General features: G+C 37.6%; 1 protein-coding gene across 1 annotated transcript in view; it reads left to right on the top strand.

Annotated features, from left to right (window-relative positions):
* The window catches only part of LOC118651782 (sucrase-isomaltase, intestinal-like), a 90,954-nt gene extending 65,988 nt beyond the window's left edge, over nucleotides 1-24,966 (top strand). Inside the window, exons 13-23 of the mRNA XM_036301330.1 lie at nucleotides 7,874-7,991; nucleotides 12,179-12,347; nucleotides 13,847-13,963; nucleotides 14,897-15,045; nucleotides 15,776-15,860; nucleotides 17,222-17,278; nucleotides 19,026-19,156; nucleotides 20,679-20,767; nucleotides 22,723-22,772; nucleotides 22,962-23,120; nucleotides 24,851-24,966. Coding sequence (XP_036157223.1) covers nucleotides 7,874-7,991; nucleotides 12,179-12,347; nucleotides 13,847-13,963; nucleotides 14,897-15,045; nucleotides 15,776-15,860; nucleotides 17,222-17,278; nucleotides 19,026-19,156; nucleotides 20,679-20,767; nucleotides 22,723-22,772; nucleotides 22,962-23,120; nucleotides 24,851-24,913 — 1,187 coding nt within the window. The 3' untranslated portion in view covers nucleotides 24,914-24,966. The remainder of the gene's footprint in view (nucleotides 1-7,873; nucleotides 7,992-12,178; nucleotides 12,348-13,846; nucleotides 13,964-14,896; nucleotides 15,046-15,775; nucleotides 15,861-17,221; nucleotides 17,279-19,025; nucleotides 19,157-20,678; nucleotides 20,768-22,722; nucleotides 22,773-22,961; nucleotides 23,121-24,850) is intronic.
* The last annotated feature ends 1,110 nt before the right edge of the window (nucleotides 24,967-26,076 follow it).

Below are 26,076 nucleotides of genomic sequence, written 5' to 3' on the forward strand. Positions count from 1 at the left end.
TGGCATTGATCATAGGGAACTCAGGTTTCTTCTCTAGAGAGGGCCCAGCTTACGCCATTGGGCCAGAGACAGATCCATGGTACCAGCCACCATGCGGCTTCAACCTCAGCATGAACAGAGAGCTCAGGCAACAGTTATGGGCAATTGGATTGTAAGAAGAGTGTCCCTCTTGACACAAGGGTAAGAGGGGCCAATACAGGACAAAGGAGAGTCCTGGAACAGGGCTTTCTCAGCCCAGGATGTCAGGCTCTTGGCCCAAGACAACTCCATGTATGGGGCATATACCAAACACCCCTAGTCACGGCATAAAAGGGAGATGCCCTTCCTGGAACAGTAGGGTAGGGAGATTCTAGAAAACGCTGTGTTCAGGAAAGAAGGAGAAAGGCCAAAGAACCAGCAAACAAGTAGTTAGATTTTTAAAAAAAGAAAAAGGAAAGGAGATGTGGGGCAAAGCTGGGACATGTGGAAAGACAAAAAGGAGGCACATGTGATCCTCCCAATGGACAGATTGTTCCAGCTCAGGGCTGCACATCTGCTGCAGACGGGCACTGGTCAGGTGTGCTATGATGAGGCAGAGATGGCGGGCGGTGAGACATAAGGTCGGACTAGACGATCTGGAATCCACACAGGTGAGTCTGCATCCTGTGGAAATATACAAGCATATCCTCTCCCCTGGGTTAAAAGTACATCAGGTCCCTTCCAGGCTCCTGTAAGCAAGTCTCTCCATTTGACGAGGGCTTTAGGTTTAGTTAGATCAGGGTTCCAATGCCTGTACATCGGGGAATTTCCCTCAGAATCTACATTTAGTATATTAATTACAAATTGAGCATGTTGTAGAACATGATGAGGAGAGGAATATTTAAACTCATTTTCTTGTAATTTTTTAATTTGTGTTTTTAAAGTTTGGTGAGCCCTTTCTACTATTGCTTGGCCTTGAGGATTGTAGGGTATTCCTGTAGTATGTGCGATGCCGAATGTAGAGCATAAGTTTTTGAAAGCTCTAGAGGTATAGGCAGGCCCATTGTCAGTTTTAAGTGCCCTTGGTATTCCTAGGTAGGAAAAGCATTGGAATAGATGTTGACTTACATCTTTAAAGGCTTCTCCTGTACGTGCAGAAGCAAGGATAACATGAGAAAAGGTATCAATACAAACATGCACATAGCAAAGTTTGCCAAAAGATGGGACATGAGTAATATCCATCTGCCATAAGTCACAGGGTCTAAGTCCTCTTGGATTAACTCCAGTAGCAGGGCTAGGAAAATGAGTAGGACAATGGCCGCAGTCACGCACAATACTTCGAGCAGCTTCTCTAGATATGCGATAATATAGACGAAGAGCAGAAGCATTTTGATGGTGAATGGCATGAGACCGCCGGGCTTCTTCTAGAGCTGTACAAACTACTGGGCGAGTTAGTAAATCCGCCTGATAATTTCCTTCGCTTAAGGGTCCTGGTAGGCAGGAATGAGCTCTAATATGTCCAATATAGAAAGCCTTTTCTCGTTTGTGAATGCAAGTTTGTAGCTGAGTTAACAAAGAGAAAATGGCTGTTCTTCCTTGTGGGAGAGAGGCGGTCTCAATATGAGGAAATAATTTAACTATATATTGAGAGTCAGTGTACAAGTTAAAGGGAACCTGTTGCAATTGTTCAAAAGCATAAATGACTGCCAAAAGCTCTGTTCTCTGAGCTGATGTCTCTAGAGTTTGTTGAACATGGGTTATTGAGTCAATGATTGTTACTGCCCTACCATTAGAGGAACCATCTGTGAATACTAAGGAGGCAGGAGGTGATAATGGTTCTTTTGAACATTTAATAGGAAATATAAACGGATGTAGGGAGAGAAATTGCAATATAGGTGATCTTGGCAAATGATGTAAAATTTGTCCTGGGAAGTTACCTATAGCTATTTGCCACTCTTCTTCAAATTGTAATAGTGTGTCTAATTGTTCTCTTTTATAAGGTATTATTATCTCAGTAACTTCTCTTCCAAAGAGTTCGATACTGCGTCGTCTACCTTTGATAATGAGAGTGGCCACTAGGGAGGGATAGGGTGGTACAATCTTCCTAGGAGTGACAGGTAAATGTATCCATTCTAATGGTCCTTCCTGCCACAAGCATCCCGTAGGAGTATATTTAGTGGCTAGAATAATTAAGGCCCAAGATTTGGAATAATCTAGATACTGTAGTTGCTGTTTATTGATGGCCTGTTCTATTTTTGCTATAGCCTTTTCTCCTTCTACAGTTAATTGTCGGGGAGACTTAGGGTTAGAATCTCCCTTTAAAATGTCAAATAGAGGTTTTAAGTCAAGAGTGGTTATTTTTAGATATGGCCTGACCCAGTTGATATCACCTAATAGTTTCTGATAATCATTCAATGTGTTTAAATGATCTTTTCTTAATTGTAGAGGCTGATGGGTGATAGTAGAGGTATGTAATATTCTGCCTAAGTATGAAAAAGAAGGTTCAGTCTGAATCTTTTCTGGGGCTATTTTTAGACCATGTTCTTCTAAAGCAAGGATGGTCTGAGTAAGAATTTCCTGTAAAGTAGCCCGATCTTTATGAGCTAGTAAAATATCATCCATATAATGAATAAGATATAGATCTGAAAATTTCTTTCTAATAACTTGCAATGCCTGATCTACAAACTTTTGACATAATGTAGGACTATTTTTCATCCCTTGTGGGAGAACCTTCCATTGGTATCTCTGATAAGGCTGTTTAAAGTTTTCTGATGGTATGCTGAATGCGAATCTTTGACAATCAGCTGGGTGAAGAGGTATAGTGAAAAAACAATCCTGTAAGTCAATAACAACAACACAATACTCCTGTGGAATTGCCACAGGGGAGGGCAATCCAGGTTGTAAGGAGCCCATATCTTCCATGGTGGCATTTATGGCTCTTAGATCTTGCAAAAGTCTCCACTTGCCTGATTTCTTTCTTATTACAAATATGGGTGTGTTCCAGGGACTATTTGATGGCTCTATATGTCCCTCTGCTAATTGCTGATCAATTAATTGTCGGGCTGCTGATATTTTCTCAGATGTTAAGGGCCATTGCTCAACCCATACTGGTTGTGACGATTTCCAGACTATGGGATCAGCAGTCCTAAGGGCAATGGCCCCAATTACAGATCCTGTCGAGGAGTGTGAGGTATTACTTTCCTTTCCTAATCCCTTTCCTGGATTAAATCTCGTGTCTAGCATCTGTGATGTTACTCTATCACTGGGGCTATATAATACAACTCCCATTTGAGACAAGATATCTCTTCCCCATAATGTAAAGGGGATAGTCGTAATTACATAGGGACAGAATGTTCCTGAATGTTGATCTTCATCAGCCCAAGTTAAAATCTGAGAACTCTTTTTTACATTAGATGCCTTGCCTAGTCCTACTAGGGAAGTGGAGGTGGTGTGCGTGGGCCATGAAGAGGGCCAATCCTTCCCTGCTATGCAGGAAACATCTGCTCCTGTATCCAATAGACCTTCAATTGGTTTTCCCTGAATTTGTAAAATTTTTGTAGGTCTAGTAGCATGGATTTCTTGTATCCAAAATGCTGCATCACTAGATCCAAAGCCTCCGGCCCCTCTAGCTTCCTGGGTAACAGCTGTCCCTATTTTATGTATTGGTAACAGGATTAATTGGGCAATTCTCTGGTTGGGCTGAATCTGTATAGTTGTGGTGGGTGGGGAAAGTAAAATCTGTATTTCTCCTGTGTAGTCTGCATCAACAACTCCTGGGATGACTAAGATCCCCTGTAACGAGGTGGAGCTCCGTCCTAATATTAAACCTACAGTTCCCTCAGGCAGTGGCCCAGACACTCCTGTAGGAATGGCTGCTACTGGCGAGTCTGGGGTTAGTACTGCATGGGTGGTTGAGTGGAGGTCCAATCCTGCACTGCCTGGGGTTGCCCTGAAGAGGTCACTGACTGATCGAAATTTGCAAAGGGGTTGAAGGTTGATGCCCCTATTATTGCAGGGGCCTGGGGCTGGCCCCTTCTCAAGTTTCCCGATTGAGGTGATGGGATATAACCTCCTTGGGAGCTATTTGTAGAGTTTAAAGGCCGACCATTTTTATGGTATTTTGATCTACATTCCTTTGCCCAATGGAATCCTTTCTGACATCGGGGACAAACGGTTTTTGGAGGATTAATATTATTCCCTAATGTATTTCCAGGCTGTCGAGGAGCTTGCCATCTGGCCTGAGTATTATTATTATTTTTATTTGGGCATTCTCTGCTAAAGTGCCCAGATAAGCCACAAGAGTAGCAGTTCATATTTCTTTTATTACCTGTAGTATTGCTGGCTTGTCCTATAGCCTGTACATATTGAGGGTATGTCTCCCCTTTGAGAGCTGCAGCTATAGCTACACCCTGTATAAATGCTGGACTTACATCAGCACACTGTTTTATAAAATCATTTATAGTTCCTGTTCTGCGAATCGGCCTTAATAAAGCCTGACAGGTATTATTAGCATTTTCAAAAGCCAGTTGTTTGATTAGGATATCGGCTGCCTCTTTGTTATTGATTACTCTCTTGACTGCCTGTATGAGGCGAGAAAGGAAATCCTGATATGGTTCCTCGACCTTCTGTTTAACTTCTGTAAGGGTGGTTGTTTCTCCTGCTGTATAAGGTAGGGATTTCCAGGCACTTACTGCACAACTGGTTACTTTGGTAAGTGCCTCTGTGGGCATATTCATTTGCTCCTCAGCCGTGTTAAAATCACCTTCTCCTAATATCATGTCTAGGGTTATTCTTTTTCTGGTTTTTTCGCTAGTGGCTACAGCTTTCTTAGCAAGATCTTCATATTCAGTTTTCCATAATAAGTAATCGCCTCCTGAGAGACAGGATTTACAAACCTGTGACCAATCATAAGGAGTCATCCATTTACTGGCTAGGGTTTCTACCAAGGTTTGTGTGTAAGGAGCTAGAGGTCCATATTCAGAGCAGGCCAATTTTAATTCTTTAAGTACTTTGTAAGGTATAGGCTCCAAGGTGGGGTTTCTATTCCCACCAGACTCATTCTCATATGTAACTGGGAAGCAGAGTGAGAATTCAAGATCTCCATTAGCTTCAGCTTCTCTTATTGCCCTTTGAAATTTAGACATGGAGCTCATAGGAGCCACAGGACCTGGTTTAGGCTTCCTTTCTAATTTGGGGAGCCTGTTTTGAATGGGAGGGCCATTCTCCTCTTTACTGACTGGAAAGGAACAATGGTCATGTTTATGATATTTATTCTCCTCCCGATCAGTAGGCATAGCTAAATTGCTTTTAGATTGAGCTGAAGACAATGATGATGTGTCCTCTCTGGGTGGAGCCGAGGGACTATTTAAATTTTGAGAAAGTTCAACCGTTTTTGCCTCTGGTGCCAAGGTGTCACAGATTGAATCCCAGAGGGAAAAGAAACATGGCAGGACCTTGTCAGATTCATGGTGTTTCTTTAATTGCTTTCCTACTTCAACCCAAGTTTTTAAATTAACAGTTCCATCCTCTGGAAGCCATTGACATACTTCTTCTATAAAACTTTCTGTCTCACTGGGAAAAACCTCAACTCCAATTCTGCTAGTAAGCATATGCGTTAAAAGATTAATACAGAGTCTTTTTTCTTTAGACTCAGTATGACCCATCTTGTCAATCTAAGTTCTGTACTAACTACCCGCTTACCCTACTTATTCTCTATGGGGGGAGGGGGGGTCTGCAGCACCCTACGGTGCAGTCCTATCCGTCCCAAGTACGGGGGACTTACCTAAGGGAACCCTGTTCGGGCGCCAGATGCCGGGGTCCAACCCCAGCAGGTCCAGGGGTCCCCAAAGGTGTAGACGGAGTCGGCGAAGAAGGAAGGACACGGAGACAGTGTTCAGTTGATCAGCAGCCTAGCCAGGATCTCTAGCCAGGATCTCCAGCTAAGTTCTGGTCTGGATCTCCAGAGAGGTTCTGCTGTTTATTGTCTTGTTACATCCGTATTTATCCCAGTTGATTTTAATCCTGTCAATTTCTATTACAAAGGTTAGGGCGTTTCTTACCTCCATTCCAGGGAGTAAAGATTATGTAGCTTAAGCATGATTGTTTGTAGTGATTAACTACCCGCCTGGCACTTAGTTAAGGAGTTTCATCCCCTCCCTGACTTCAGGGAAAAATTCCTACCTGGGGAAACAACCTTTCTAGGAGAGGCATCCCCTCCCTGACTTCAGGGAAAAATTCCTACCTGGGGAAACAACCTTTCTAGGAGAGGCATCCCCTCCCTGACTTCAGGGAAAAATTCCTACCTGGGGAAACAACCTTTCTTGGAGAGGTGACCTTGGTTAAAACACACAGCGCTAAGGGGAGCAAACATATTAAGAACAGTATGCTATATACGCCAGGTCCCTTGAAACATATGCTGTGCAGATGTTTCTTTCCTGCAGTGACTGTGTCAAGCAGCAAGGATGGACCGGCTTCCAGCAGTTGCCTCCCACACGCAGGGCTGGGAATTGAACCTGTAATTCAGGTATGTGCCCTTGACCGGAAACTAAACCTGCAACTCTCCTGTGCTCAGGCTGATGCTCTAACCATTGAGAATACTGGCCAGGACCTTTTTTTTTTTTGGTATGTGGAGACGGACTTGTCCCAGAACCAATTAAAAGGCTATTTTTTTCTCCCACTGACCTGCACTACTTATTTTTTATGATAGATATCTACATATACTTTGTGTTACTTTTAGACTGCTATTTCTGTTCCATTGATTTTTCTTTCCATTTACCAATTTGACACTGTCTTAATTTCTACTGCTTTATAATGAACCTGGAAGTAATGTGGGAAATAGACTTATCACCTTGGCCTTCCTTCTTCAAGAATGTTTTCGCTGTTGGACATTAAATCCATAAATCAATTTGGAAAGCACTGACATTTTTATAATACAGAATTTCCAATAGAATGAGTATGGTACTTTCCCCCTTTATTTGTCTTTTAAAATTACTTTTTACACTGTGCTGTGTGAGAATTCTTTATACGCTTGATGCACACTCTTAAAATTTTATAATGTCTTTAGGAAGGTTTAGATTTATTTGCTTAATCTTATTTCTCTTGGTTCTCTATATTTTTGACACTATTTTAAATGCCTCATTTTAGTCATTCTACTTTGTATTTGTTGTTGCTTTATAAAGTGTAAGTGGTTGAGTTTTGTATATTGATTTTTTTATCTAGAAAATGTGCTATACTATAATACTAATTCTCCTAGTTTACCTGTTGATTCTTTAGGATTTTATTTCTCCGTAGACATTCACATCATATGTGAATTGCACATAGCATTGGTTCTCCCATTCTATTCCTTTTAGTTTGGGTTTATTTTTCTTTGCCTTATTTCACTGAATAAGAATTCCAGTACAAGACTGCACGGAATTGGTAATGGTAGGCACCTTCTTCTTCCCAATCTCAATGACATCATGTTTTAAATATTTCACAATTATCTATGAATTTGGCTATAGGTATTTTTGTAGAAAACCTTAACAAAGTTAGGGTAGTTTATTTGATTACTATTTTACTGAGAGGTTTTTGTCAAGAGTAAAGTTCAATTTTATCAAACACTCAAAAGCATCTGGAGATAATTGAATGCTTCTTTTAAATATGTTATTATGTTGATTTTTAAATATTAGACTTTGTATTTCTGAGAAAAATCCATCTTAGTCTTGATACTAACAGCTAACTGTCTCATAAATTCAAGATACAAGTGAAAAATGTTTGTCATGTTAGTGTAACACTGTTGTCACTGCTTGAAAGATACTTAATGTCTTCAAGAAACTCATACACTAGTGAGGGTGACCAATATGTAAACGAACAAATAAAATACAATAAGGATATGTCAATTATGTTAAGAATGTTTATTTCTCTTATTCATTTTTAGATATCACAGGTGGCTTATTGGCGGAGAAAACGTTATGTCCCAATTCCAAGACTTATCTGGGATATCATTATGATATACATTCTCTGTTTGGCTGGTCCCAGGCAATACCTACTTTCTAGTGAGTAGTTTGTAAACCAAACCTCCTTGAAATGTTTTTAGTATCTGCACATTGTTATTAAAATGTCCTCGGTACACTGGAAGCTTGGCAGATAATCCTCTTCTCTCCTTGAATTAATAATCTCAGGTCGTAAGCATCCTTTCAGTGCCACCTGATTTATGCTGCCCCTCTGTGTTCACCATTTCTGCCTTTTCCTGTGTATATCTACTGGGAGACTCTCATAGGCTGCATTAGTAGAATTATATTCAAGGGTTCAAGTATAGAACACTGTGTTTCCATTTACTCTGCATCCATGTCTGTCTGAAACAGGTGTTCCTTCCAATTGAGGTTCATTAGTGTACTTCCACAGTTTGCTATAAGTATAGGCAAAATATATATGACTCATATAGTCAGCTTGTTTGATTTATAAAGCAAATTCTCAGGAGTAGTATAGGATCAAAATAGAACAGATTATTGCGGTATAGGATCAAAATAGAACAGATTATTTTTGCCATATACAAATATATTTCATTTTTATGCTTTGGAATTTAGCCATTGTCCTAGAGCCATGAGTTCAGGGACCTTAATGAAATCTATCTGGTAAGCACGATAGAGAATTACAGAGCTGAAGTGAACATAAGGGTCATTTAACCACAGTCTCTCTTACCAACTCCTGAAAAATATTTAGGTCTTAATTTGACAGAAAACAAAATTAATACACATATAGTAAACTTGATAGACAACATTCTGAATATATATTTAATGGGGCTAATTATAAAAAAACAGAATCAAGTGGCTTGCCACTATTTGAAGTTTATTTATCTTATTTTTAAAAAATGGTATTGAACTTATTTGGGGTGACATCTATATATATAAAAGCCAAGCAGCCAAATGGTGGAATGACCAGAACGACCAGAACGACCAATGGCTATAACGCTCACTGTGGCAGCCAACCGGCACAATCAGGGGTGGGGCCAGCCAGCCAACTACCCTCAGCCCCTCCCCCTGCCAGCCCCTCCCCTGATCACCCCCTCTCCCACCCTGATCACTGAAGTGTGACTTTCAGTGATTCTAAGTAAGTAAATGCTCTCCAGCCTTCATAGACCAGGAACCTGAATGATGAGTGACTAGGAGGAAAACTGCTCAGTCTGGACCATCAGTCAGGTGTCCAGGAGAGGTGCCCAGCACAACCACCATCTTCCTGTGTTCTCTCTCCACTGCTTACTGCCAAAGAGGGCAGCCACATCACACCACAGCCTCTCTTTAGGGGGTTTGTCAGCAGGGAACTAAACCGCATTACCTGTCTAGGGAGAAGCTTAGAAACAGAAGCTGTCAGTGTCCCTGACACTAAAGCTTCCTGACACTTTGAAGCTTCAACTCATCAAAAGCCGACAGCAAACGTGTATGCACCCTGCAAAGATCTTTGACACTAATAACTCCCCACTGCCAGCCCTGCCCCCGATCGCCCCTCCCCCACCCGATAGGGGGTGGGTGGCCGGAACCCACCTATGTATGAATTGGTGCACTGGGCCTCTAGTTTAATAAAATTATATAGGCTTCAGGTGTATAATTCTATAATACATCATCTATATATTATATTTTGTGTTTACCACCCCAAGTCAAGTCTCCTTCCATTACCATTTATCCTCCCTTGCCCTTCTGCTACCTCCCTCCACCCCCCTTTCCCTCTGATAATCCACCCTGCGGTCTGTGGCTATGCACTATGTGCTTTTTTTCTTTGCTTGGCCCCTTCACCCTTTTCACCCTTAATTTAATAACACATTTCAAATTTCTATTGAAAAGGCAAGGAATCACTTCTTAGATTTTAGAATGTACCACTCATAACTATTAGTAGGTTACCCAAGAAATTGTTAATTGTATTTAACTCATCAAGAAATTTAGGCAAGAAGAAGATGAAGGAGGAGGAGGAGGAGAGAGAAAGAAGGAGTAGTAAATGTAGACAAGTATTCCTCTTCTGTGTAAAATTATATTTCTGAGTACTTTTCATACCTCAGGGATAAAAAATGAATGTGACTTCCAAATGCTGAACTTAATGAAACTCAATGACAACTACTTCCCAGAGGCATAACAATAGTTTTAAGTGGAAACATTAGCAAGCTTTATCTAGAGAAGGCATAAAAGGTGTTTACTGAATTTATTACTACAGCCTCTTGTCATTCAATTTAATCTAATAATTTAAATCCCACTCATTATTTTACCCTTGAGAAACAAAATGATTTGTCATGGATTTCCAGGTAGATAAACAATGGCCTAAAATAGGGATTCAAGTTGTCTAACCTGGGTGAAGCAGATCGGGGACTGTAACTGCTAGGCAAGTTTAGAAAGTACAGGAAGGAAATGAGCCGTTACTAAGCACTTGTTATGGGCTAGCTGGTTGTGAGAGGTGCTTTCATATATAACTTATTTTCATTTATACATTATAACAACTCTGAGAAGTTAAGCATCATTAGCCCCATTTTATAGTCATTAAGTAACATGCTCAAAAGTTACATGTTATAATGACGAGCTAGACGAAGTTTAAACTACATCTGTTTAATTGCAAAACCTAGTTCAGTTAACTTCTTATTTATAGGTTAGATTTTAAAGTGCTCAAACATAGCACCAAATAAATTCTAACTTCTCCGTTGGCTATAATTTTAATTCTAACTCCAATGCAGGAAAAGAAATACTGGGAGAGCCTGGCACAGTCCTTATTCTCGAAGTGAGTGAAAACAGGAAATAACTATGTGACTTTGCCTAAGTAACTCATCTTATATTTGAATCTTTCCAACTCCTACAGAATGCAATTAAGAATATCCATCTTGCCCTAACTGGTTTGGCTCAGTGGATAGAGCGTCAGCCTGTGAACTCAAGGGTCCCAGGTTCGATTCTGGTCAAGGGAATGTGTCCCGCTGGCAAGTGGACATCTGCCGAGGGCTCCTGGGCTGCCAGAGGGATGTCTGATTGCCAGCTTAGGCCCGATCCCCCGGGGAGCGGGCCTAAGCCAGCTGGTAGACATCCCCCGAGGGATCCCAGACTGCGAGAGGGCACAGGCCGGGCTGAGGGACCGCCCCCCCCCCCCCGAGTGCACAGATTTTTGTGCACTGGGCCTCTAGTCTATATTATAAAAAGCCAGTGACTGTAATGCCGTAACGTTATAACGACCAAACGACCGGTCCCCAGGAGGTGCATTGATGGGTCTCATGCAATTTCACACACTGGGCCTCTAGTAGAGCAATAAGATTACCAGAAATAAGTCCTTGCCTTCAGGGAGCTTTATATTTCACTAGAGTTTAGCAAATTTTTCCATTATGAAAAGAGATGTATCAATTTTGTAAATAAGTCAATTTTTATAATGTATATTGTACATATGTGGATTGAAACAACTGTCAGATCTTCAGTGAAGTTACAGGATGGTTTGATACAAGAGGCCAAAAGAATATGAATGGCAATCAAGGTTAGAAGTGAAGTTGAAATAGAGTGGAGACCAGATTTTGATGTTAAAGAAAAACCCCCAAAGTGGTTAAACATACAAGTTAAATTCAAACAAAAACAACCAAAACAAAAACTTATAATAATGATACTAAATATCTACACATATGTTATTTTTTATATACATGTAAGGTTTCACTAAGGAAATATAATCAGTATCAAACTACAACTACTGGCATTTTCAACATTAGTATAAAAGCAGCCATTGCCACATATTAAAAAAAAAAAAAGCAGAATTTTAAAAAATGTTGATGCCTAGAACTCATTCCCAGATAGTCCGATTTAGTTGATCAACGATGATGCCTTCCTTTTTTTTTCTTTTAAAGTTCTCAGACATTTCTAATATATAGCCATGGTTGAGAAACCATATACTACCTGCCTGGTAGTATAACTTATAAGAAACATTTAGTGTGAGAAAATTTGCACTAAATGAGAAAATTTGGTTTGGATGGTTAGCAATGGCTTTTAACAGCTATTTCATGAAATGTGTAAAATAGTTTACATATGGCAAGTTCTCTTTTTGTTTTCTTCACTCCTGCCATTTCATGTTCACCCAGATTTATACATTTGATAAAATATTTAAATTACATGAAATAGGGACTTGTTCATGCGCTTTAAGATCATGTGTTGGTTTTTTGTGTTAGTTTTTTTGCGGGGTGGGGGGAGTATCCTTTGAGAACGCTACTGAAGAAAATGTTTCTTTTGTTTTCTCAAAGTGCTTCTCAGAACGCCACAGGAAAGCGAGCATTTGTTTTGAGCCGTTCAACATTTGTTGGGAGCGGGAAATACACTGGCCATTGGCTGGGCGATAACTTTTCACGTTGGCGAGATATGCATATGTCAATCATTGGAATGCTGGAATTTAATCTCTTTGGAATTCCATACGTAAGTTTTCAAATTAAACATTCAATCAAATTAAGGCCTATCTGTCAACCCATATTATTTGGGGGTGCCAATCTACTTCTATGAAGATAAAATGCACTCAAGTTGTTTCAGGACAGTATAAATAATATGCTTCATATAGTCACGTTAGCATTGCCCTCAACCTATATAGATTTCAAGAGAACCACATATTTCTTAATTATTTTTGTTTGTTTTGTGTTAGTAAGACAGTTGGTCACGGTAAAACTGGAGAAGTTTATTACCTCTGTCGTTCACTTCTATCTTCACCCCATTCACAATTCTTCTATAACCTTTTACTATGAGCTTTCTAGGTAATGTGTGAAAAAAGAAGGGATGGACAATTTGGAAGGAGGAATAGAAAGTTCACTCAGGGAGGAAGTGAAATTAAATCAGTAAAATGTTCCAAACACACAGCAAAATACTTTCTTATCTGAGCCCTAGTGATAAACAATTTAGCTATGAAGGAATTTGCTATGTTAACAAATTTCAAAGTTTTATTGTAGCAGATTCCCCATATCCAAATGACTTTTTACAAGAATAACATATAGGGCAATATTTGTCTTATTTTGGAAAGCTTCAAGTAAAATTGCTGTGTACTCAAATTCTCTGAGAATTGCATTTGTTGTTCAAGTGATGGATTAGGTACTTTCAAAGAATTGCGAAATAAATATTGAAAGTGAAATACAGCTTCAAGTTTTGTCTGGACTAGAAACTGACAGAGGCAAAAGTTATAATATAAGCAGACCCATAGAGGAAGGGAGCATGACCTGGTCTTTCTCCACTGAAAATTTTAGAGTTTTAGAAGAGTAGATTACACCCCTGTAGTTGTTGGTGTCAGTAAGACACTTACCGTGGTCACGGAAAAACATTTTTATTACAAGTGACAGGTTTTATGACTGCATGCTTTATTTCTTCATGCTGTTTTTTGCCTACAAACTTCAACATTAAATGAGTTTGGGGGTTAAATATAATATTTCTGAGAGAAAAAAAGAGTTCCAGAATAAAACAATTTGGAGACTTAGAGAGACCTTCCTTAGATATAAGGAAGCAAAGTATCTGTAACTTTATATGATAAAAGGGAGAGCATAATCAGATGCTATAATCCTGAGGCTTTTGCTCCCGCCTGAGTGGTTAGCCACTAAGAATTTGGATTAGCTAAATGTTCTACATCTTTAACTTCCATATTGAGGCAGGGACTTTATAGTACTGCACTTGGGCCGGGGGGTGGGGGAAGCATTTGTCAGAATATTGGATTACCTAAAGCACTTATACTGTATATAGCCCATAGCATATTTTTTAATCAAGGGGGGCAAGAGGGAATTATCACTTTTCTATTCCAAATGTTTTTCTCAAAGAGGATCTTTCCATCTTTAGATTCCACAGTAAAAATTAAAAATAATGTGTCCTAAAATTTTCAGTGCAGGTTTTATTGGCAAAAGTAATAAGTGATATATTTTGAGGTCATAAAAATCTTTCCCCAGATTGGAGCTGATATATGTGGGTTTAATGAAGAGACAACTTATGAACTTTGCCTTCGTTGGATGCAACTTGGGGCATTTTATCCCTTTTCCAGAAACCATAATGCAATTGGGATGAAGGTGAGTGAGCGTTAATGTAAAATGGTAGCTGCTATACAGTAGTCATATTAACTTGTACTTAAGAACTGGGATTTGAAAGTACATATAGAATCATAAAAATATGAATTAAATCAAACTTTTAAAACAAAGTTGTCAAAATATGTAATTGGTTTTTTAAAAAAATTATGTTATTGATTTTATTTTATTTTTTAATATGTTTTATTGATTTTTTACAGAGAAGAAGGGAGAGGGAGAGAGATAGAGAGTTAAAAACATCGATGAGAGAGAAACATCAATCAGCTGCCTCCTGCACACCCCCTACTGGGGATGTGCCTGCAAACAAGATACATGCCCTTGACTGGAATCGAACCTGGGACCCTTCAGTCCACAGGCCGACGCTGTATCCACTGAGCCAAACTGGTCAGGGCATGTTATTGATTTTATAAAAAAACTGTGAGAGAATAACTAAAAATGAATGTCAGAGAAATAGCTTCTCTAAAATTGTCCTTGAAAATGCATTTTTTACATAAAATAATTTATTATTTTTCAATTACAGTTGACATACAATATTATATTAATTTCAGGTGTACAACTTAGTGATTAGACATTATATAACTCACTAAATTATCACCCTGATAAATCTAATACTCCCCATGAGGAGCGAGCCTAAGCCATCAGTCAGACATCCCCCGAGGGCTCTCCGAGGGCGCAGGTGGGCTGAGGGACCTTCCCCCCCAAAGTGCACAAATTTCATGTGCTGGGCCTCTAGTGTAATATATTTGGGAAACAACTCTGCAATAACCTACTATTGTAAAAGGCTTTCAAGTTGAAAGAAATAATATTTTTTAAATGTTCTGTTTCTCCCTAACCACTAAAGAGAGGGGGGGAAAAAAAGTAACACTTAAAATTTCCTGTTTCAGTTAATAGGTCTATTGAAATGTTTCTCTTTTATAGGAACAAGACCCTGGGGTATTTGGAGAAGAGTTTGCTGCTATTTCCCGTTCTGCATTAAGGATTAGATACTTATTGCTGCCTTACTTATATACCCTCTTCTACCATTCTCATGTCAGTGGAAATACAGTGGTCCGAGGACTGATGCATGAGTAAATCACATTTAATAATTGTTCTAGTCTTAGATTTTCTTAGGAACCGGGTTCTCCTACTGAGAGAATTATGTGAGGGATAAATAAATATGCAAATCAGTTTTTCTCTCCATTGACTATGATTAGAAGTAGTTTACAGATTTGAAGAATTTAATTAAGAAGACTCTTTCAAAAATTTTCTAACAAAAATAAAAGTTGTGTCTTGCTGTCTAAAAAGTGTGGAATATAGAAAAAGAAGGAAACATGGTCCCTGCCCACAGAGTACTGGGAAGGTTGCAACTAACTGAGTTGAAAGTAACTGAGTATAATATGGAACATTATATATGTATGTCGCAATTATGTGGCATAACCTATAAAAATTCAAAGAAAGGCAGGGTCAATTTGAAATGGAATGGACAGCTTTATTAAGTAGATGGGATTGATGCTGAATCCTTAAAGGTTGTTTAGGATGCAAAAAGGAACAACAAAAACTGGACAATTTGATTGCTTGGCATAGTTTTGACCTTAGTTTTAATGCCCATTTATCTTCTGGTCAGGAGGACAAATGATTTCAGTTGCTTTACTAGATGATGAGATTTTATTCCTAAAACTCTGCTTGTCCCCTAAACCTTTCCCTGTTTTTATCTTTTTGGTGTTCTTGGCGAACCTGAGGTGGTTGAGTAAGACTTTAGCTATCTATGCAAAGACATTAATTTGATTAAATGAATAATTTTTCACCCTAAAAATCCAGATTTACATCAGATCCTCAGACTCATGGAATTGACAGAGCATTCCTTTGGGGACCAGCTTTAATGATTACTCCAGTACTTGAAGAGGTAAGGACCAGAGTTCTATACCAGCACAATATGGTTATTCACAGTAGTTTGCCTTGGTGCCATTTGATACTTACAACCAGTCCAGGCTTGCCATATTCTCCTGTTTTTCTTACCTCATTTTCATTCTTTTATTTGAAAACAATGTATTTATATATTTATTCTACCTAATGTAAAATATACCTCATGTTAAATAAGTCTCAATGAAACTGAAATATATGCTTTTGCTATTTAGAGATTCTGAAATTGATCTCAAGATAAGTTGCAGAAGTAAGATTTTGACCCCCAAATATAAATAGAAAAGAAATAAAGTACTTTGGTCACCTATGCTATGTAATAGCAGTAAAGTCTGAGAATATAAGCTGTTTTTATTAGCCTTTTTGGAAAAAACAAACAAACAAACAAATTCCTGTTTCAAATTAATTTTTCCTTCTCCTCCAGATGGCTATCTTACCCAGATTTTAGCCACAAAGAGAGGGAAAACATGACTATAATCTGAGAGAACTGGGGGTGAAAGCCACACATGCAGGAGAACGGGCAGGATGGATGTCATGAGAATGTGTTGACAACAAATCAGTGCCAACTTTCAGGACTAAGTATTAGGATTTCCAGAGGTAGAAAACAATATTTTCAAGGCTGCCTGTTCATTATGTCAAATTTCACTAGCTTTGAACTTGTCATAGTTACACAAGAACTGAAGTTGGGCCTTTATGGGATTCTTCAAAGCAACTATTTTCTCTGTTTTTGGATTGTTCTTGAATTCACCACAGCTCTATCTAAAAACACACACACAAACATACACAAGAATAATATAGGCCAGCTATAATAATGTGGTCTACTACCTATGTTTATATATACGCATATACATATATGTATATAAATCTGAAATGTACACATAGTAATATATGTAACATACAGAAGAATAAACCTGTACTTAGTAAGAATTCAAAATTTTTTTAAATAAATGGATAAATATTTCATATTTTACATTTTTAATAAGTACATCGCAATTGCCATTGAACTAAAATGCCACAAAGTAATTACCTGGTTAGTAATGGAATATATCTACATTATACTGAAACAATATTTTGAAATATAGCAAACTCAATTTGGCTTTTTAGAAAAAATTATCAATAGTGTACATTAATGTGCCATAATCTAGACATGAAACATATTTTCCGATAAATCGTGCATGTTTCATGGAGATTCTCTAGCCCCACTGCATAATCATGTCTGGGTTGACTAGTACTTGGTTTTAATGATAAATATGATAGGATTCAATATCCAGAGAACCAAATGTATTTTTACTAGAATACTTTAATTAAAAAGAGGATTGAAAAGGCATATGTTTTCTTTTTTCACAGGGAGCAAGATCTGTGTATGTATATTTTCCTGAAGTGTCCTGGTTTGACTTTTATACAGTATGTATTTTATAGAAAAAATAATATAATCTATGAACTCAGAGATTTACATGCTTTTTCCCCACTGTTATATATATATATTGATTTCAGAGAACAAGGGAGAGGGAGCGATAGAAACATTGATCAGCTGCCTCCTACTGAGGATTGAGCTCACAGCCTGGCCATGTGCCCTGACTGGAATCAAACCCGGGACCTCTTATCCATAGGATGACACTCAATCCACTGCGCCCCTCCAACAGGGGTTCACTAATTTTTATATGACTTCTAGAGCATTGGACTGTATAATTCTGATGCTGTGGTTCTTTGGGAAACCCTTTTAAAAAAAAAAAATTGTTTGCTCCTCTCAAAATGGTAGAATTCAGCCATAGATTGGCATATGTTTAAGATGAGAGATAGAATGATTTTTTTTTAGAAGTAGAGTAGACATTTATTTTATGCAAACACAAATTCTTAAAAGCAAATGACTCTACATAGTGATATTTTCTTGTAGCAGAGTGTAAGAGATACTATAATTTATGAATCTGATACTTTATCTTGCAAGAAGCAGAAAGCTTGCTCAAGTATGAGGTTTATTATGGGAATACATATGAAATGACAAAAGAAATCTTATGGAAATCTAAGACCAGCAACTCTAAAAGCACTGGATTTCCTGGAGAAATTCAGGATTCAATTGCAAGTTTGTAAAATTTCAGCCCATGTTGTGCCATTACCAGGACTCAGAATTCCAAGGTATCATTTTTGTCTTATTAACAACTGGTTTCCAAAGATCCTCAGCGTCTAGAGGACTCTATATTCTGGAGTTATATTTTGAACTTCTATTTTATAGTGGACATATTTCAATACATCCTTTGTGCTTCTATGATAAGTGGCGGGCTCTTTTCCATGCTTTATAGTTCAAATTCTTAAGAACGATAATTTCATTGATCTAACTACCTTTTCTGCATAAGTTACACCCAGTGGGGGCTATGCTCTCCATGAGGGGGGAGAACAGTGGAATGTGAGGGAAGCAATGTGGCTTCTCTCCTGTAACTGAGTTCTCTCCTCCCGCTCTTTGAGTATGTTTGGATGAGCATTAGCTCATTTCACCCAGCCTTCAGGGAATTTTTATGGGACTATGTTTAGATGATAAGGATAAGACTATTTCCACGTTTGAAGAAAGGACATACAATCTATTTTCAAATGATCAGTTAGTTGTGACTGGTGGAAGTGGTATTATGAATTCTCTATTCTCATGGTCAGGTTATTATAGTATCTTAAAAACAATTAAACCAATGGTTTTCAAACAATATTCTGGTAGAGATGCTTCCTACATTTCCTTAAATATTGGCATTACATTTCATGTTTTAATAAAATTGATTTTTAAAAAAGAGTATAACGAAAATGCTCACACAAAAGCATTATTACATTAAATTTTAACACTTTGGAGCCCAAAGTTAACTTGTATCCTTGTCGTTTAACTTTTTAGTAAGTAAATGTGGTTATAAAGTTGAAATGCTAAAATTAGTATATACTGATGAATGCTGCTTTCATGTGTTTTACAAAAAGGAGTTTATGTAAGTTTTTTTTTTTTCCTTTTTTTAAAAACACTGACGTAGACATTTAAGTCACCCTTTTCATTAGTAAATTCCATGGTGCTCTGTTGCATTTCAACAGAAGTTTGGATTTTAATTTCCCGTGTCTCCTGAAATCTATTACTTGTTACCAGTGATGTAATTGGCGTGGTTAACTCTGGCTTGTTCTGTGCTAGGGGGAGCAAGTATCACCTTCTTGGCTGAAGAAGTCTGTTGAAGTTCCTGCTCCTCTGGATGTAATTCCCCTTTTCATTCGTGGAGGATATATTCTGCCAACACAGTTTCCAGCCAGAACAACAGTGCTGAGGTAGTAGGCACATTCTGTCAGGAGACCTCTCCTTGAGCTCGGGATTTGACCTTCCTGTTGTAGTCAAACTTCCTTATTAGTGTCTGAGGAGGGGTTGTATATGAGTGAGAGACCGCTGACAGGAGGTGGCTCAATCAGTGGTGCAATGAATTATTGGTCTATGTATGTGTTTGTACATGTGTATGTATGAGTCAGTATGTTCATGTGTGTGTGTGAGAGAAAGGGAGAAAAAGAAGAGAAGGAACAGAAGAAAAAAGGAGAGAGATTAGCAGATGATGTGCTTGGGCATTTTATCCAGGTCTAAGCTATCTAGCCCTAAATATCTTCCCATTGTTATTTTAAAGATAGCCAGGGATTTTTAATTCATGAATTCTCTCCTAGGTTTTATATGAAGGCTAGGTCAGGATCCTCATGCTTTTATCCATTCAGGTTATGTTTAATTAGTCCTTTTCTCCCTCCATAGATATGTAATCAAAGACTTTGCCTAGCAAACAAGCAGAATTTTTAGTAATAATCATTATTTTATATTTCTATTTTACATCAAAGATTCATAGTAGCAGATCAAAATCTCTAATCGGCATTAATTGAAAATAAAATCATCTAAAAATATGCGTCATTATCAGAAAGGAGTTTTGGCTAGACATTTTGAAATATTAAAAAGTCCCTGAGGATCCCTTGAACTGTATAGTAGATATATAGTTTCTAAGCACTAACTTGCAAAATACATTCATTTGATTTCAAGTTAATATATTTTAGTTCATTTCCAAGAAAGAAGAGAGGGTCTCGTGCTTTAATTTTCACTTTAATAGAAACAATTTAATGAAATAAGTATATTGTATATAAAACCAAAGTATTTTCCTTAAGGTATTCTCACTATAACTCAACTTCTCCAAACGTAAGATTGTTTTATCACTTGTACTGTGCAGTTCTTTTCTCTATGCAATTTTGGGGTTACCAAGTGATTAGGATCAAATCCTTGAGTCCTGTCTCCATTGTGGAATCACAAGAAGAGGGCACATAGGTTCTGGCATCCTTGCTCTTCAGAGTTAATACAACTCCAAGCAGAGCAGACTCTCCGAATTACTATTCAAGCTCCGTTTTCCTGGAGTCCCTTTGGTCATACTTTAAAATCAGCTCCCAGGTTTCCAGACCCAAAGACTCGCAATTTTGTAGACAAGTTAGAGAGTGAGGGGTGTACCTTCAATAAGCATGTTATAGTACTTATTTTGTTATTTTATTAATTATATAAGCCTTTGCTTTTTTTTTTTAAGTGGGACACACTTAAGAGGCCTATGCTATTGAAATCACTCATTTCCCTTCAGATTGAGCAGTTCAGAGCAGAAATAAGTTACTTAAGGATGTTTTAAGTTTCCTATCACTGGAGATATTCAAACATAAACTAAGTGGAAATTTGGTAAAGGTGTTTAAGAAAAGACTCAACATTTTTCTAGGTGGTTCCATGAGATGATAGGAGTTAGGTCCTTCTCACTCTGAAAATACAAATTTTCTTCTTTTTCTATAGCCGGTTGAATCCTTTTAGCCTCATAATTGCTCTAGATGAACATGGAGAAGCATCTGGCTCCCTTTTCTGGGATGATGGTGACTCTATTTGTAAGTAGACAAACATGTACAACAGTTGGAATGTTCTGAATTTCAAAATGACTTCACTTAAAATTAAAAGTTGGAGATCTAAACCAATGCAGTAAGTTTGATATAATAGACACCATGGTAAGATTCTGCTTGCACCCACATTACTGTCCAGGAACCTGAAAATTTCCTCAGATCTGGCTACTCTTCTGGATTAATCCACACAGGTGAGACCATTATCATTAAGAAGGTGAAATACATTATATTTATACATTATCTCCAAGAAGGTAAAACAAATCACACTGTGGTTACTTGAGAGGAGACAACATTTACTTATTAGTATGCTACAATAAATTTTTTTCTCATTAATTTATTCTCACCTAGGAAGGAATAGAAATTCTAGTCTTAAGGAGTCAAACTTTCAATAGAAATTTGTAGGAACTTGGCTCTGGTGGCATAGATGTTAGGCTAGAGGAAGGAAGAACTGTTGAGAATCTATGGTGGGAGACATGAGCCATATTTTGAAGATTTATGTGAAGTAGAGGAAGGGGTATAGCTTGAACTGAGAAAACAGGTCAAGATTTAGCTGCTATGCCCAGCTGGAGTGGCTCAATTACTTGAGTGTCATTCTGTGGGCTGAAAGGGGTCAGGTTCAATTCCCAGTCAGAGGACATACTTGGGTTGCAGGTTCAATCTCCAGTCAGGGCACATACAGAAGGCAAGCAATCGATGTCTCTCTCTCTCTCTCTCTCTCTCTCTCTCTCTCTCTCTTTCTCTCTCTCTCTCTCTCTCTCTCCCTTCTTCCCTCCCTTCCTTTCCTCCTTCTCTCCTCCTCTCTAAGCATGTCCTTGGGTGAGAATTTTTTAAAAAAGATTTAGCCAGCTAAGGCACAATATCAATGGTTTTGTTTATTCATTTCTCTCCTATTATCCCCATTTTCTCCATAATCACATAGATCAGCAAACTATAGAAAAGACTTTCCCTGGAAAAATAGAAATGACTTATATTGTTAAGAAGATAGGTACTCTACATACAGTGATAAATATATTCAAAGCAGCCACATTTTGAAAATCATAAATGGGTTTTCAAGGAAATGGGCACTATTCCAAAGAGACAATAATGCCTGTGCATAGGTTACTGCTGAGAACATTTCTTCTGTCACCATATTAGTTGACTTTACATCCATCTTTCTTTCCTTGCCCCTTGTTCATAAGCAGGAAACACAGGAGGATAAACATTTTTATAAGGAAGGTGAAAAGGTAGAAAAAGAGAATGTGAAAAAGGAAATGTAAAGGTAAAAAGACAGATGCACTCCTAATTTTACGTATAGACAATATGGCTGGTTCTGTGGTAGGGACCGAGAGTGTACAGAGGCTGCTAATGCTTGTATTTTCATGGAAATCGGCAGTATTTTGTGTCCATTTTCATTCCTCCCTTCCCCCTGCCCAGTGAACACTTCAGGAAGCACTGATTAAATCACACTTGAAAGATTGTTTTTAAATTTTAGAGGACAGGAATTCAAATCAAAAGCGAACCAGGGAAAAAGACAGATACCTCTGTCTGTGATAATGAATTTGTGTATGGACAGTAAAGAGAAATGTGGAAGGAGGTTGTCTACAAAGTTTTATGCTATATCCCTCTGTACTAAATTAAAGTGTTGAGACATGTCTAAAACAAAGCTCCTTGCTCTCTATTTTTCCATATAAAGTAAATATGGAAAATGAGGAGGAACGTGGGAAGCATGATTAGAGGATGAGGTTACCTATTTTGCATTTTCCAAAGGCCATCATTAGAAATGTAAGTTTGATTATTCACTTTTTTCCCCCCTCAGCAATTGCTGGGTAATTTAGAGGATTCCAAGTGCAAGGTTTAGCCAAGACTTGTGGACATAGGAGTTTAATTGAGCAGAATTTAAATTAAAAAACATAGTAAAAGATAAAATTGACCTTTATTTTCTAATGCTAATACTTATTTTGCAGATTCTGTTGAAAGGGGAGAGTACTTCTATGTGGAATACAAATTCAGTAATGTAAGTGTAAACATTCAGTATTTGTTGTGACATAATAGCTCATTTATATGAAGAAAGTATATTTTAAGGGATTTCCAAAGTAAGAAGTTTTTAAAAGTATCGGCAATTCTCCATACCACTATAAGCTGTACATTTCTGTGTATTATCGTTATTTGTTTAACATTTTTTTCCTCTCTCCCTTAACGACAGAGAGCTCTGAAAGCAACTGTGATAAAAAATGGCTACAATGGAATCACTACTCTGACATATAGCACTATTCAGATCCTTGGTTTCACTTCAAAGCCAAATGTTATTTTTATGAATGGGAAAACCATCCCAAGCAACAGAATGCAGTATAATTCCAACGGGGTAAGGCTTAAACACTATTGACTTAAAAGGCAGATTTTCCTTATTAAATCTCTAGGGCTAATAATTGAATTTTCCCTGAATGTTACTTCCTTGCCAAAGACACAGATCACATTTCTAAAATAATAACTTGCATGTTTCTGAAACTCAAGGAAGAAAAATTAGCACAGAGTTATATTTCTAGCTAAAAGTATGCACATGTCAGGTCTAGAAACTTTGTTGTGTTAAATATCACAAAGGATGTCATGTAAGGCTGGGTGTTCCTCGCTAAATATAACATAAAGAAAGGATAAATGAGTGGCTAAAATAAATGAGAATAAAAGCTGATAGAAAATTGGAAGTGGAAGGTTCTGGATGGACTGTATTTCAATTCCTTAATTTAACAGATGACAAAACTGAGCATCCAAAGAGGTGAAGTTACTTATCAAGGTCATGTACTTTAATGATTGACAGAACTAAGTCTTGACCTTGAAACTTCTGACATTTCACAGCTCTTGCCTTCTATTCTGTTCCATTTGGAAATGAAACATTTATTTAATGGGCTCCTATTAAGAGTTTTAAAATCGTATTTGCTAAAAACATGCTTATAAATATAAGACATGATCCCCACCCCTGAAGAACTTAATAGCAAGCAGAATAGACGCCAAAGCCCTAAATAGGAGGAGGAATCTACATTGTATTTCTAATCTGAAGTCTTCATTGTATTTCTAATACCTTTATCACACAATGCAACATATGGTCTTTAATACTTACACAGAGCAGTAACACAGAACTTAAGAAACTGACTTTTCATTCCCTTCTGTAAAATTAAAAAGAATTGATGACAGGGTCATCTATAATAATAAAAGCATAATATGCTAATTAGACTGGATGACCTTCTGGATGACCTTCCGGAAGAAGCTGCGACAGCGGTGGGGGGCTGAGACAGCGGAGGCCGAGCCCCTTGCACAAATTTCATGCATTGGGCGTCTAGTTTAAATAATAATATATTAAAAACTTACTTTTTCCTAATTGAATGGAATTTCAATCTGGGGGATTTTGTTGAGTAAGTTGTTTGATATGCTAATCATAACAGTAATTCTTTATTTGAAGTTTTATGATTTACAGAAGACTTTAGCAACGTGAATTTGATTCACAACATGCTCCTGGGTAGATCTGTATGGCCAGTATTATCATCCAGACTTCAAAGAGGAAGAAACAATGTCTTAGAATGATGTTGCAATTAGTAAGGAAGTGACAGGAAATCAGAGCTGTCCTTCCTTTTCCCTCTGTGCTCTTTCTCTTTCCTGTTAATTGAAAAATGATTGATAGGTCAAAAAACAGAAACAACTCTATTGGGAAGTTAGTTTCACAAATTTTAGTTTCATGTATGTGTGTGGCTGATCTTGAATAAGAGAAAAAAATCCCAGAAGAACTTGATAAAGTTCTGTAGGGTACAAAGATCTCTTTTGAGTAATATAAGTTGTTTAATTGGAATATTCCATAAACTTATATTCTTAGAGTGTATGAATCACTTGATAACTCTAATTTACTCCAATATATATTATGTATTGGATATATTTTATATAAAATATACACTATACATTACATCTAAATAATTAAGTTATCCCTTAACACTTGATTACATTTGATTATCTTTATAGTATCATATGTTAATTCTAATATCTTCAACTATAACTAAATTTCTTTATATTATTTACATTTTCTAATTTATTTATTCTCTCTCATTACAGAAAATCACTTTATGGATATCTGCACCCCTTTCACAGGAGTTCACCATTTCGTTTGAATATTGAGTAATAACCAAAACAACAACAGTGAAAAATTATCTGCAGCAATCATTTAGAACACTTAAAAATTATTTGAATAAATGAAAATTATTGTTTAATTTGAATAGCAATATTATTAAAGTATTTCAATCTTGTGTGTGTACAGTACTCAAATTATCTGATGTTGTCTCTTACAAAAGCAGGGCAAAATGTTGGATAAAACTTCCCCTACCTTATAAGGACTGATAGATATTGAAATGATGAGCTGATGAGCAAGGTTATGTTTTCTAGTCTTCAAAGCAAATCTTTGAAAAACCTATTGGGATATTTCTAACTAAGTAGAAGGCTTAAGAGCCCAAAAGCTAATGGAATTCTCAGGAATTTTAAGAAACTGTTTACTTAACTTTTCAAAGAATTGGCATAATCATTTGCTGTATCAAGTTAAATATTCACTGGTGACTAGGGTATTGAGCTATGTGGAAACCAAGAGAGAGTTTAAGATCCCAAAGCCAAGTAAAGAAAGTCTTTCATGAAGGGGAATGAGTAGACCTCTGGGCAAATGGGCACTGAGAAGTGACCATTGGATTGGTCAAGGTGGATGTTGTTGGTGAACATGACAAGAGGGGACCAGGTAGACTGGACTAGGTCCAAGAGAATGTGGAAGAGGAGTGAGTAAAGTATGTCCTCGGGTTATGTCAAAGTTCCGTTCCTAGGGCGCGACGTAAGGCGATTTTCACCGTAAGTGGGAACCCACCTACATAAGAACCTCTGTCACTCCCATGGAGCACATACACAGCAGTAATGAAGTGAAACAGTAAAAAAATTTAAAAGAAAGATAACAATTCCTGACCTTTACTTGTGGTAAATACATAATGAAAAACAAAAAGCACATATGTACATACGTCGAAATGACGGAACTTTTTTTTTTATAAATAAATGGGAGATGGTGACATAACCATGAAATGACATACGTCGAGTCTGACGTAGCCCGAGGGCTGTCTGTACAGTTGCATCTTTAGAGAAGCTTAGTTGTAAATGGCAGCAGAGATGAGGCAGTGGTTGGAGGAAATGTGGGTACGAGTGTGCTGTGTATGTTGACTTTTTTGTTTGATTTAAAAATAAACTGTAGGCAATAATTTGCTGAGGTCTAAGATCTGTATTTAGTTGTACATTGTTTGAGGTTAAGACTG

This window comes from Myotis myotis, unplaced genomic scaffold (genome assembly GCF_014108235.1).
Source record: "Myotis myotis isolate mMyoMyo1 unplaced genomic scaffold, mMyoMyo1.p scaffold_m19_p_3, whole genome shotgun sequence".
NCBI classification, from domain to species: domain Eukaryota; kingdom Metazoa; phylum Chordata; class Mammalia; order Chiroptera; family Vespertilionidae; genus Myotis; species Myotis myotis.